We start from the raw sequence: 15,038 nt of genomic DNA, 5'->3' as shown, positions 1-15,038 counted from the left end.
GTAGCTCTCTGGCTAGCTGGGATCGAACTCCTGCTGCAGTGGCTGCAGATAGCTTCATAGTGCTGTGCTTAACCCCTTGCACCACCAGGGAGACCCTGCACTTTACTCTTAACCACACTGATAGCCTACCATTTTGCAGATGGCATTGTAATGATTAGTGTGCAATGGCTGGAATTGCCATTAGATTCAGGGTGCTCCCTGTTCAAAGAACACAACTGCCAATCCCACCCAGATTCCAGGAACAAAGTCTTCATTTTCTTTTTTTTTTTTTTGTAATAAATGCTTTTTTTTCTAAAGATTTATTTATCTTTAGATAAATAAATTTATCTATAAATAAATAGGCCAGATGTGTGGGAGGATGAGAGGAACCACCAGAGACAGAGCGGGGAAAAGAACAGGCAGAGTGAGGAAATACACTGCTGAGGGGAGCAGCGGGCAATGCAGGAGAGGTGGGTTTCTCCCTGGCTGGCCCGGATCGAACCTGCGCTGCAAAGGCTACAGACAGCTTCACAGTGCGGCGCTCAACGCCTATGCCACCAGGGAGGCCCCAAAGTCTTCATTTTCAAGGAAAAAAAAAAAATTGAATAAACAGTACAATGTACTTTGAGTCTACAAAGCAATCCCATTAGAGAAGAAACTTTCTTCTTCCCTGTTTGCCATATTTAAAGCTGATTTTCTGCCACAGATTCCATTTTTATCCAACACTTCTTAGCTGAATTGACCACACTCAGGTTAATAGATTTACAGAACCTTAATATTCATCTCTATATCCCCAAATAGTTTCCGAACTTAACAAGTGCCCTCATCCACAACAGTTCTGGTATGAAAGTTCTGTGGCCCATATCAGGGTGCTGGGGAAAAATTTCCCCAGTTCTCCTGTGTTCTTCTGGGTATAGACAGGAAACAAGTTAACATAAGACAGATTGATAAGAGCAATGAACAAACTTAATTACACAAATGTAAGGAATTCACACAGCTGAAAATTCTAAAGTAAAAGGAACCAACAGGGGATATGTAGACTACTAAGAAATAAGATGGGGGTCTAAAGTGTTGAGAAGAAAGGAGTGAGTCTCACATAACAAGGAGGGGTAACTTCGTATGACAAAACGTTAAGTCTTGATGTTTGCTCTGCTTTAAGATAGATTTCTCAGATACAGTTTATTTTTGGAGAGGTCCCTAAATCTAGGTAATCAGCATTCATTAAGTAATAGCAACAGATTCTCACAAGGACCACAGGGTTTGAGTCACCATTGTTCCTTAGACTAACATAATGAATGTTGCAAAAAGGCAGCTCTGGACATCTTGGGAAAAGCCTGTCTGAACAATTTGGGGAGACCAACCTTACACCCACCCACCTGTTGATTGCAGTCTCTGGAACTGTGTGACAGGGCTCAAAGCCCAATTCTACTTCCTGCTAGCTCTGTAGCTTTCAAATTTACCAAACTCAACTCAAATTTCAAACTCTCTGTGCTTTGTTTTCCTCATCTGTAAAATGTGACAGTAATAGCATTTGCCTCAAGAGATTGCTATGCATACTTAATAGAAGAACTGATAAATCATCTGCACAGAGATGACACAATAACTTAAGATTAAAAGCTATCATAGAAATATCAATATCAGTTCAAGTAAATTATATTTACTGAAACAAGGAAGTGGAAAATGGCATTTTTTTAAAGAACAAAAACTAAAGCCAAAAACAAGTAATTTAATCCTCAATAATGCTTTTCAATTTTCATATTTTTAGTGAAATATTTACTCATACAAATCCAATCTGATGATGGATTCTGAGGATAACTTTTCAATTGGTAATTACCATTCACAATGCATCACTGCTCTGTAGAGTCATTTATTGAGCCAAGTCTGATTTTTTGTTTTATTTTAATGGAGACAAGAGGCAAGACTTGAAGGTTTGTTGTTTTTTTTTTGTTTTTGTTTTTGTTTTTTAAAAAGAGGAGAACATGAGAGAGATTTAATGGGTGAAAATCTAAAGTCTCCCACCTGAATTTCTTATTATTGTAAAATAAAGAATAAAATGGCAAAATTAAATTCCATTTCCCAGATTAATTCCATTAATGGCCAAAATCCTGCCGACATGAAAAAAAGTTTTATGTGAACCAATTCTCACTGTAAGATACAGAAAGATATCCCTGCAACCTTTGTGATTTTTGAAGGCGATGCTTTTTGCAAGTCAGTATGCTACAATAAAAAAAAAAATCCACATAATATATATGCTTTTATTTTGCATCCCACTGTTTTTCTGACCTTTCTCAGTTGAAGTAGTAGCAGGAAACGAAAATAAAAGTACTGATTTTCTGTGTAAGGTACTTTGTCACTAAACATTAATGGTGGAATTATAACAGTTGCAAAACTCCTCTGCCTGTTGCTTCTTTTAAGCACAGAATTACTGTTAGATGAAAGACCTTCAGCAATAAACATCAGGGGCCAGTGTTTCCTTCTCCTCTGAACCCAACCAGGCTGATCCAAGTCCAGAAATGCCTTTGAAGTCACAGCGACCTTCATGTGGCTGATCAATCCTTGGGTGGTAAAGAGCAAGATAAACTGGCCCTAGTACTTTAATATTCTGCCAGGGAGTACATTCAACTCAGTGCTGACAAAAAGGTCTCCTCTGTTACAAATTGAGTGATTTTGTACTTGGGTGCCACTTGGTTCAATTAACTGAGAGGGACCTATTGATCCCAGAACATGATTATTTAAACCTCAGTACATATTTCCATTAAGTCCAACCAATGGTAAATTCATACGGTCCCTCGGTCTGAATGCATGTGGTAGATTTTGGGTCAATTTCAGTGGAAAACAGTATGTGATTCTCTGTAACACTGGAGATCAATATTGATTATAAACATGATCATATCAAGGATCACATTGTAATATTTTGGAGTTATCACAATCTTGGAAATTTAGAAGTAAAATAATCTTAAAATCCATAGTAGGAGTCAAACCCCTTATTTATGGATGAAAAAAATGATAGTGCCTGAGGTCTCAAAAGATTCATTCATCAGGTCTCGCTATTCAGTGCCAGAGCAAAATTTGACAAGAAGACTGCTGATTCAGTCCAGTGTGCTTTTAACCACACACTCTGGAAATTACCTCTGTCAAATCTTTTCTTTTTATCTTACATGACTAAGAATTTAATTCTTAAATTGTAAAGATGTGGAAAATGTATTCTAAAGTCCAGCAATGTGAACATATGTTATTCCCCATGATGTTCCAAGAGACTGTTAAAAGAGGAAATACAGACATTTTATAAAGTAGTTACTTTTTTCTTTATTTTGGTCACATAAAAATATTCAATACCATAGAATTATACAGTGTATAGACTTATAATTTATTGTCATAGCATAAATAAAGACAGAAATCCCTGTAATAAATAGGGTACCAACTTCGGTTGATTGTCACATAGAAAGAAGAGGTAAAAATTTCAACTATAAGGTTAATCAACAAGATAAAGAAAAATGAATACAAATAGCAGAGAACAATAGTTGCAAAATTGTTATGGCACATGGTGACTGAAAAAATAGGTCAATCTCTTTTAAGTCTTCACTATCATATCTATGTTAATAATGATCACTTATTACAGAATTTAGATTTAAGTAAAAAAAATATAACTTATCGGTAAGATTACAAGTTTATAGGTTAGAACACAAATTATTTCCCGAGTGAGTCTCTCCTTGTAAGAACCACCATGATTCACATCCTATCGCTAAGTGAAGCAGCCTGAAGGATTATAATATGACTTTCCAACAGCCTTCAAACTGATTTCACAGAATCCTGCTCTCATTATTTTCAGACATTGGTACCATCCTAATTTAAATGGCTCAATTACATTAAATATTACATTTAATTGGAAAGACTTTGCAGTAGTCATTCTATTTTAAAATCGCCTCCTTTGTGAATAACAATCTTTAATAAAGATAATAACACATATGAAATGGCTTAAGACAGTTCACTCTACCTCTTTACATTCTAGGTAACAAATCAAAGTGCAAGTGTTAATCATTAAATTTTACCTCCTTCCACTTATATAAGCACACACACATGTGCATACACTCACTACATACAAAAATCAGATTTTATACAGTGTCTTCAATTGAACAAGTAGCTGGAATGCAAAGAGGTACTTCTTGCATGCAACTGATCCTTACTAAAAATTAAAAAAAAAAAAGCCCTCCCCTACATACATAAATGCATAGGACCACAAATTTAAAAGGCCAGTTTCCTATTGATATAATGGCCATACATTCCTTGAACACTTAAGTGGTTTACCCTAAATTCCACCAGAAATAGTGTAAAATGTCTTTGAGATACATTGTGATTACCTTCTGCTTTAATACCGTAATAGATTATGTTTCAACATGTGTCAGAATGGCCTAAACTTTATTTTATCTCATGTCCATTAGTTTTCACTTTCCCTGATTGGCAATAGTTTTTCTCCTACGTGCCTTATTAAATGGCATTCAGCAGTCTACTTTTCTCCAAATTCAGTCCTGAGGTATACATTTCCATTTTCTTTGTTGATCTAGCACAGGCTCAGGTGATTTCTACATAATGCATCCAATTAGATCCAGCAAGGCAAATGAAATCACATCTATACTAACCTCCACGTTATTAATGATAAACAGTAACAGGATACAAATCTCCATTCTTTGCTGGAGTCCTTCAAGTGCAATCTGAAGAAAAAGGATTTCCAGTTCTTCTTTTCATACTCCTGAGTGTGAGGATATCTGATTCTGCTTCTCCAGTCATTGATAAGATTGCAAAACCTCTCTCACATCCCTCCTTTATTCCATATTGAAAGCTTGAATTTTTTTTTCACTTGTTTGCAAAGTATAGTTTGATTCCTTTTGGCAGAGATTGTATTTTAAAGCCATTTTTTTTTCCTTCAAAATTTGAGCTTCATTTTAATCAGCTAGTGCTCCTGCCCCTTGGGAATCGATTGCTTTTTACACAAGATAAATCCAGGTCTATTTGGATCCAACACATGGAGTTGGAACATTACATGTATTTCACTTACGAGCACATATATTCATATTACACGATTCCTCAATGTGGCCAGGGGGGTTCGTGGTCTGCACTGTATCCACCTATAAAAAATACAAAAATATATTTCTGCTTTACAGGGATGTGAGTAAGGTTTTGCCAGCCTAGTTCCAAATCTTGGATGCATATCTTGGCTGATAGTATTCTTTCCTTCTTTAAGATGTATTTGCAATGGCCATAACCTCTTTCAGAAGTCATGGAGACATAATAGTTCTCACTACAATTAACAACCCTGGGGCATCTAAATCAATACAACTGGCTTATCTTCAAGGAGGCTATCTCTGACAAGAGATAGCTGCATGGTAAAAGAAACATTGACTTAATTGTGTTTCAGGCTTCCAGCTTTTCTAGGCAATGAAATGTCACTAGGAAAGCAGTGGAGACAAGGGGAAGTTTGCTGGCTTTATAATTCAAACTCAAATAAGAATGAAATGATCATTTTTGTTGTCCATAAGATTTTACACTCATAAGATCTGAGAACACAACTTTATCGGAATAGTCACACCCTTCAAAGTGGCTCTCAAAAGTAATCCTTCCATAGCTCTCTGACTGTATAGGAAACTGAGCAATTTGCATGCTATCAAAAAATGACCTGCTGATCTCTGGTCAAAGATAAATTACTCTTCCCTTCAAAGTTATGACCTGGGAAAAGGCAGTGTTTTCCAACTCTGTATCTCCTTATACAAATAAAAGGGAGATAATATTCCTTCCAGCAGTTTGGGTGCTAATGTCAATTCTAAATAGTGTTAAGTATTTCTCTGAAATTGAGTTTTAACCAGTAGACTAACTTCTGTTCTCTGCACCAGCAGCTACACAAAGTATTGTTTTCCAGTTTGATGATCCAATGGAATTAAGACTGTTAGGGGAAAAAGGCTGTCCTAAAGCTAATTCCATACAGGCTTTGTGGACTCCACCCCCACTCCAGACCAAAGCCATCAAGACATGGGAACTACAAATCCCATCACCACTAAAGGGAAGGTGGCTGGGACCTGAGGGTGGGGTTAAGCAGCCAGGTTTGGTATAAAACCAGACACTTGGGCTTTGGGGGATTCCCTCTTTGGCTCGCTACCAGCTTGCAGCGTGGCCAGCTCTTGGAGTGCCTTTGGGGTTTCCAGGTAGGCGGATCAAGTAGGATGCATTAAAGACTTTATTTCCCTATTTTCTCCCTGAGTTGTACATTTCCTCATTTCCCTTTCCCTTGTAAATAAACCTTTTATTAACCTTTTGTGTGTGCCTTTAGTGGAGTATTCATAAGTCCCTTTTAAGCGCATGAGTGAGGACCCACAGCCAGGCAACCCGTTTTATATCTGGGTTGCTCCATAACAAGACCTTTGGTAAGTTTAACTATTATCAAAGAAGATAGTAAATCACTTCCGTAGAAAACACACCAGTTCATTACCAAAAGGACTTATGATTAGAATCAGAAAATTAAAGTATTCCTCCTAATTTCCAATGTGACAACACATCAACACAAGAGAATCAAAGCTAGAATGGTTCTTTCCACTGAATGTTTCACCAACTTATTTTTAAATAAATGGTACCAACATGTTTACTTTCAAAATTATTTATATTCAAGGGCAAAAAACATTTAAAAATTGCTCTGACTGCAGATGATCATTAGCTCTAAATTTAAGCAACTTTAAAATGTTTTTCAATTTGTTAAATAAAATATCTTTTCTTAAAAAAGGAAAGTATTTTTCTTTCTCTAGCAGTTCTAAAAGTTAACAGGACTTGCTAAGTTCTAAGCCATTACACAAACAGCACATATTTACCACGACCTCTACTATGAGTGAATCTTCATGATTTAAATTGCAAGTTCAAGATGAACAGTTTATCTTATTTTACACAAACCCTATCATTGTATATTTTAGTTAAAAACTGCTCATATACAAGTGAAAGTGTAACAGGGAAAGGTGAGTTATGGCAGAACCTATTTAGAGCACGCAGGTTTTGGGGTGCCTGGAAGCCTGCCAGATAACAAAAGCTAAATATTTGAAAGGTTCAGATACTGCTTTTTATTTGCAAACCATCTGCAACCAAAGAGTCATAATATATGCAAAGACTCCATTAGATTAGATGCTCCTATTACATAATCTTACATATGATATACTGCCAGGATATTTGTCAAATATATACTATTTGCATGAAGTTATTCATTTAATTCTCATATCCTTTGTAAAGCTGCAATGTGCTACATGAGTGCAAACAGCATGCCCATTCTGATTATTGCATCATTCTAAGTGTCAGCACACAGTTGACCTTCAATGAAAATGGGTTTAATGTATGAGTGCATATTTGGGAATAGCAAAGTAAGAATATTACATTACTTGTCAAATCATAGTATCACTTTTATCTAATTTTAATAAATTAAATCACGAGGTTATCTTTGACTTTCTATTGTTTATTATATGATATTAGATTATGGAATAGACCTTTTTCATACTACATTAAGTGCTCTTTATTTTACAAGCTTATTATTCTTACCTATTTTTCCTCTACTTTTTTCTTAAATTTAATCTATCTATATAAAATTGCATTAACCTTTTCTTTTTAATCCTTCCCCTATAGTAATCATTCTCAACTTTCCTTGAAGGAAAGACAATGGTATAAAATATTTTATAGGTTTTTAAGGCATGAATAATCAAGTAAAATAATTGAAAGATACATAGAATAGCAGTTGTAAAATGCTTAATTTTCTGTTTTCAAGAACTTACATACATTTAATTTAAAAACAAACCCAAGAATACAAAAGAAAATCAAAGAAATATAACTTATTTGAGTAATAAAGTCACCACACTGTCAAGCAGCATAATAAAATCTAGAATTAAAATGTTGTTGAGGAACAGAACAAACTCCTTTCATATGTTAACTATAAGAGTAGATTTTAGTTTTTGTGGTTTTAAATGTTGATGGACTGAACAAATGCATCTATGCACTAATATTTACCTGTTACTAATGCCAAGAAAAAATGGAATGTTTCCTCATCATTAAAGATTAATATTTAATTAAGAAAAATTCCTATCTGAAATTGTTTACTTAGTTCATAGGCAGATATTTAGGAATCACCATTCTGAAAACTGTTATTGGTGAGGGTTAGGGTAGAAATGGATGTAACCAGGATGTGTTTGTTTTGATTTGAATCAACCAATTAAAATGGCCCTGGAAGCAATTTTCAGATCACTGCCACTGAGAAGATAGGCTCCAGTAAATCAGACCAAACCAATCTTTCAGTCAGGTCCAATTCAGTTGAAGTTGTGTAGACACAGCCTTTGTCTTCGCCTTTCAATCTTTCTCTTCAATTTGTTCTGTCACCCAAACAACACATCTCTCTCTCTCTCTGTCTCTCTCTCTCTCTCTCGCTCTGTGTCCCTCTCTCACTGTCTCTCTCTCTCTCTCTCTCTCTCTCTCTCTCTCTCTCTCTCTCTCTCTCTCTTTTTCACACACACACACACAAACACAGTGATGTGAAAACAATTTCCCTGGAGTGGAGTGCTTTCTACTAGGTCATTTCTGTATTCCACTCAGTATCCATTTCCTAACCAAAGAAACTGAAATAAACTGGGAATTTAATTAACAAATATTAAAAAAGTTAACTTTTTAAAAGTGTGTTTTCTATTTCCAGACCAAACTGGCCAACAAATGACAAGTAGGGTTAGGAGAAAGAAATTAAATTATGCAGAGAACAGAAGTAGAGCAAAAATACACACTCACACGTAGGAATTGACATTCTTTTGACAATTGTTAGAAAACTTCAAAACCATAAAGAAGAAATATATATATATATGTATGAATATATATGTGCATGTTTTTATACATACATACATATATATATAGTGAGAGAGAGAGGAATACATATATTTTTTTCCTGCTTATTTGTATTAGGCATGCTTCACAACAAATCATGCACCTATGTAATTGGTGTAGATTAACTACAAGTATCTGTTGAATGTATTTGCATATAATTGGCAATATGTAAAAGAATCCTATGAATATTCATTATTTCCCCTTGACTAATGCTCAAATCCAGGGAAAAGGTATCACATAAAAAGCAGAATATATATATATATATATATATTCCATAACATAGCAAACCAAATTGACATTCTTTTCTGCAATCTAGGGAGAAGATTTGAAATTGATATTTTAGAGCATAAATATAATATAGAAGCTAAACAGGCCATAATCACCTAACATTGAATATTTACCTGTTATTTAAAAAATACTGAAAAATGGATTTAATGCTTGGAAACTAAGATGGACAATTGTGAATGGAATTTTGGCCTTTTACTTCCTTTTGATCTATATAAATGATGTACCAAAAACCATAAATTATAATAATTATTAGTTACGGTAATAACTATATAAAAGTTTATTACAAGATTGCACTTAACTATCTAATTTAACCTTACAAAGTCCTTGTGAAGTAGGAGTTATAATTTTGCTCCTTTTACATGTGAGGAATTGAAGCTCAGCTTAATCTTCTTATACAAAATTATACAGATAAGTGCTAGAATCAGGGCCCCAAAACCAGCCCTTTGGCTCCTAATCAAACATTTTTTCCTCTACATTTCATTTTCTCATAATTATTTTTTATCTAACTTGAATCTTAAAAAAAAAAAAAACCAGCTAAGTTATAATTGCAAATGTCTCCATTTTTGATGTGTTTTATGGAATAATAAGCAAATTTATGCATTTTTGAAACTATTATAAATGAATATGTTAAGAAGTTCAGTCTAGAAGTCTATGTATTTATCATCCACAGGAATCTATCTTAATTATTTAAATTCATGATTACATAAGAAGCAACTTCAGCATACCTGAAAGTTGTGTCAATTGCCAAAAAATATTAAAGGAACAAAAAAGACAAATTGTACCCAAACAAAGAAGGCAAAATTTATGTCTATTTACATGTGTGAGATTGTGTACATGCACCTGGTCAGACACAAGTACACATACAAACACACACACACAAAGGCCATTCATTAGCATTGTTTAAGCTACACTTTGAAATAAAAAAGAAGACATTTAAGTTGGAGTCAATTGTGGAACTGGCCATGGAAAGGAAAAAGGATGGATAATATTATGTCAATTCCTCATCATGGGTACTTTGCCCCGACCTTACAGTATAAATGACTTGAGCCCTAGCAAAAGGATGCCTTTGGCTGGAGAGCAAAGTAATCAATATTTATTGACTGTGAGAATCATGGAATCTCAGAGATAGAAAGAATGCCAAAGGTTATGGAGTCTAATCTCTTAAAAGGCATGGCAGGAGGCATGAAAAGAAATACAAAGCATGGTGAGGTACAGTTTAAAACGAGGAGATGTTTGTGTTATCTTTTGAAGTAATAGATGAATATATACATACAAAGTGATTACTAAGGTGGGGAGAAAAAGAAGAGCCAAGTAAGTATAACAGGGAGAATTCCAGAGTGAGAAGAGACAGCAATGGAGTGAGAGGAAGAAGGTTCATTCAATAAGTGATCTTAAAGCTGGGTCTTAAAAGTTGGGTAAGCTCGGCCTAATGGCCTAAGGGTTAATTCTCAGCATTATCACTGCTATGGCCTAACGCATGAGTTGGATTCTCGGCCAGGGAACTACCCACATAGTGAAGCAGACCTCTCCTGTCTAGCCCGCTGCTCCCCTCAGCAGTGTATTTCAGTAGATCTGCCTGTTCTGTTCCCCACTCTGTCTCTGGTGTATCCTTTCACCTGCCCTCCTCTGGCCTACACCCCAGTTCTTGTATACGTAAATAAATAAAAATAAATCTTTGAAAAAAATAAAACAACTGTTTGTTAAAGTATTTGAGGAGGCCTGCCATAGTCTATCTTAGATGTTAAATCATGCATATATTAATTCATTTTTTTGTGTTTCTTTTAAATAAATATTTTAAAGAAAGATTCTTTTAACCAGGAGAGGATAGAGATCCCAACAGGCTGCTATTTCACCGTGCAAGCAAAAACATTTGAATGGATCCCAGTCTTACAGTTCCAATTATATTTGGCCAAAGTTGAATATTAATAAAAGTGTAAAATGTTGCAAACTTATGATATCATCATTATCCTCTTCAGACCACAATATTGGCCACCTTTGAAAACATAAGCAATACTGGCTACTATTCATGTGCCAAAGCAATAAGCTGTTGAGAGAAAACGGGGACTAGATAGTAATGAAAAGATGAAGTGAATAGCAAACTCAGCTGTTCTTAAATGCCACTTGAAATTGAAATCATGTGCCTGAAAAATTGAGAGTTACTCGGGGAGGCTTGTCCACCCATGGAAGACAGTAGAAAGTAGTTAAAGTGTTTCTAGGTGATGGACAAACTCACCAAGAGTTGATCCACTATCAATGAAAAGAGTAAATGCCAAAAAAATTGAGTCTTGAAAAAGTAAATATGAGATAAGGCAAAATTGCCAAAACTTACCAACCAGTTTCCTGCTTATGAAAGAAATATTAAGTGTGTAGGAGTTGTTACAATGACTATGTGATCCCGTCCTTTTGTTAATATATTGATGTGCTTCTAAGTTGTATATAATTCTCTTTAACATGATTCGTGGTTGACCAGCTTCTAAAAACCTATGCTTTTGGATCCTTACAAATTTGTAGAATATTTTCACAAATACTTTTATAAATACTAAGTGACACTGATTTAAGGATTTCTATGAGCATATTCAAATATTGAGTTTTAGTACACAGAAAGACATTACAATGATAACTAAAATAAAAATTTAATTTTGGAGATAAGGAAGCCCCCTGAAATCATCCTTTACCAAAGTACTCATTTTAGGAGTATTAATAGTGAAGCCCAGAGGGATGACAAGCATACTCCATATAAAACTACAGGCCTAGAATTAAATCTAAGCGTCCTCACTCCAAATTGGGTGGTTTATTTACATTTAAGTTTTGAGAATTACACATCAAAAAAAATGGAAGACTTGGGGATGAGATTATTTATTATTTTTTTTTTTATTTTTTAAAGATTTATTTATTTATTTATTTATTTATTCATTTATACAAGCACTGGGTACAGTCAGAAGCGCGGGAGGGTGAGAGAATCCACCAGAGCCAGAGCGGGGAGCAGAGCAGGCAGAAGGACCGAAGGACACTGCTGAGGGGAGCAGCGGGCGGCAGGAGAGGTCTGCGCGCCATGTGGGACCCTCCTCTGGTGGCCGGGGAGCAGCCGGGGATCGAACCGGCGCTGCAGAGGCTGCGGGCAGCTTCGCAACCCAGCGCTCAACCCCTGCGCCACCGGGGAGGCCCGGGGATGAGATTATTTAAATAAAGACCAAGTATCTTTGATTCTACTATATCCCAGGTGTGAAATTCAGGGAAGAAATATAAGCTAGATATTCTTTTTATTTATAGTATACTGAATTAATGATGTCAGTAGGCTCATCAAAAAAAAATGATAGTGCAAAAAATACAGCAAAATATGTTAAATGCTAAAACAAGATTACTTATAATAAAAATGTTTCTACATGGGATACATTTACTTTGAAAAGTTTCAAAAATATTATAAGATGTTAATAAAAGTTACTTTGAGCCAGACTGTTTCTTTAGTTTAGATTTTGATTTTCATTGATATCTATGTCCTTCAAATACTTTATAAGAATTTAAATGAATGTTTATTGAAAATAAAATTGAAAAATTGAGGGAGAACAAAAAAAGATTAAACCAAGCTTTGGTAAAGTTCATTTCATGTTTTGGGAAGTGGTCCCAATCAATATAATACAGAAGTTTTTTTAATATGCCTTGCAAAAATAAAGACTGTAACTCTTATACTTTAAAATATATCACAAATTTTAAAGTGCTTAATCAAAAAGCAATATGGTGTTTCTTCAAAGAGGAAAAAAAAGATTATTTGCTTCTCTCTTGCTCCTTTGTCTTATAAGAGCAGTGTGATGTATTAGTTTAATTAAAGTCTACCAAATTATCTTAAGGATTTTATGTGCTGCAAATAATTGGCTTTTTGTTCTCTGTTCACTTTTTGTTAATGGAAGCAGAACATTTTTTTTATGATACTTAGTATAAAATACTAGAAAACTACAGAGAGGAAAGGCAGATGAAGTGCGTAATGAAGTGACCTTTGTCATCTTGGACATGAGATAAAATTAAGCTTGCACTTATGCAATGAAAATAAGTCAGTGTTTCCGAAGAGTTTAGAGGAAGGTAATATTATGCTTGAGAACGAAACCACACCAAGAATTCTACCACATATAAAATAACAATCCTGTTAATGTGAAAAACTGGTAGGCTCTAAAATGAAGTAAAATGTATAAATAGATTTTTATAAAAATAGTTTAATGTATACTATAATGAATCAATCTTTTTTATGGGTCAGAACTTGGTTATAATCCAGATAAGTATACTACCTGTTAACTTTTTGCTAAAAGACAAATTAAACACACGCATGAACAGAATTAATAAATTCAGCCTAATAAATTATGGTTGTTTGGGAAAATAAGGAGACTAGCATAACCATTCTTGTCAAACATAAGTTAGGACAAGCTATTATTGAAATATATATTCATTTGTTAGGCATTTCTAATAGCAAAACAAAAACTGAGAATAACTGTGAACATGAAATAGGCTAACAAATTATTTTATGATATCTGAAAAACAAGAATTACATGAGATTTATAGGATAATCATAGTATAGTATAATTCCTAAAGTACTTTGTAGACTCTGTATAAGACTAAGTGATTACCAGCATTGCTTCTTTTGTTTAAAAAAAAGTGGTTGTTATTCATTTACTACTGTCCTAAAATAAATGTAATTCTATATGTTACAGACTTCCTAGAAATGTTCAGTTTTTAATACATCCTCTGAAATACATATTTTTTAAATTTCTTGGCCTCATAAAATATGAAGATTTTTCAATTGCTGGTAATAACTAACATTTCCCTGAATGTTTATGATAGCTTAGGCTAACTTGCATGGCCCCAAGGAAGCAAATACTATCATTAACTCAGTTATAAAAAGAAAAGACTCAGGTACTGAGAAATTAACTTGCTCCAAACCACAGCTCTACAAAATGGCAGCCTTAGAATTTTAAGTCCTGGACGTCTCACCCCATTATTTGTGCTGTTAACTAGACTGTACACGCTTACCTCTCCAATTAGTGATAAAATTATTCTTCAAAACAGGTTTTATCAAATTTACTATATCTTTTCAAATATGCCCAATAACATGTTGGAACTAAAAAAAAAAAAAGTATTCAGATTTTATTTTTATTGAGTTATAATTGACATATAACATCATTATAGTTTCAGGTGGAAAGATATAATGATTTGCTATTTATAGTCATTGCAAAATAATCACTAACATAAATCTAGTTAACATCTCCCATAACACATAGTTACAAATTTTTCTGGTGATAAAAACTTTTAATATCTACTGTCTGAACAACTTACAAATATGCAGTGCAGTATTATTAACTCTCTTTCACCCACGTACACGTGCACAGACTCACATCTAAATAATAATTACGTTATTGGGCCTCCCTGGTGGCCCAAGGGGTTAAGTACCGCACAATGAGGCAGTCCACAGCCTCTGCAGCACAAGTTCGATCCCTGGCCAGCCAGGGAGCAACCCACATTGCATAGCAGACCTCTCCTGACTCTCCCGCTGCTCCCTTTAGCAGTATATTTCAGTCAGTCTGCCTGTTCTGTTCCCCACTCTGACTCTGGGGGATCCTCTCACCCTCCGCATCTCTGACCTGTAAACCAGCTCTTGCATGCATAGATGGATAAATCTTTGAAAAAAAAAATTATTACATCATTGCATTTCTGAAGAACATCCAAAATGTATATAATGATATATACCAGGGTGGTGTTAATCCTGTAGGTTTTCATCAGTTCTATGTTCTTGTAAAATCCCATGACCTCAGAACGTATCCAAGTAATAATTAAATCAATAAAATGATAATCTTCTTAATTGAAAACAGCATTTTTAAAGAAAATTCTCTCACTGGTTGTCTCTG

At 34.6% G+C, this 15,038-nt stretch overlaps 1 protein-coding gene across 9 annotated transcripts in view; it reads right to left on the bottom strand.

Annotated features, from left to right (window-relative positions):
- Positions 1 to 15,038, bottom strand: part of PCDH7 (protocadherin 7) — a 410,012-nt gene that overhangs the window by 343,104 nt on the left and 51,870 nt on the right. Inside the window, exon 2 of one of the 9 annotated variants that reach the window (XM_037530306.2) lies at positions 1,793 to 5,102. The exons of the other annotated variants lie outside the window; for them this stretch is intronic. Within the exon in view, the coding sequence (XP_037386203.1) occupies positions 5,025 to 5,102 (78 nt within the window). The 3' untranslated portion in view covers positions 1,793 to 5,024. Of the gene's footprint in view, positions 1 to 1,792; positions 5,103 to 15,038 lie in introns of those variants that run through there. 9 annotated transcript variants of the gene reach the window in all.

The sequence above is a fragment of the Talpa occidentalis genome, unplaced genomic scaffold, assembly GCF_014898055.3.
Source record: "Talpa occidentalis isolate TD23 unplaced genomic scaffold, MPIMG_talOcc4v2.1 talOcc4.6, whole genome shotgun sequence".
Taxonomy (NCBI): domain Eukaryota; kingdom Metazoa; phylum Chordata; class Mammalia; order Eulipotyphla; family Talpidae; genus Talpa; species Talpa occidentalis.
The sequence above is the reverse complement of the archived record's forward strand: the minus strand, read 5'-3'. Positions and strand labels throughout refer to the sequence as shown.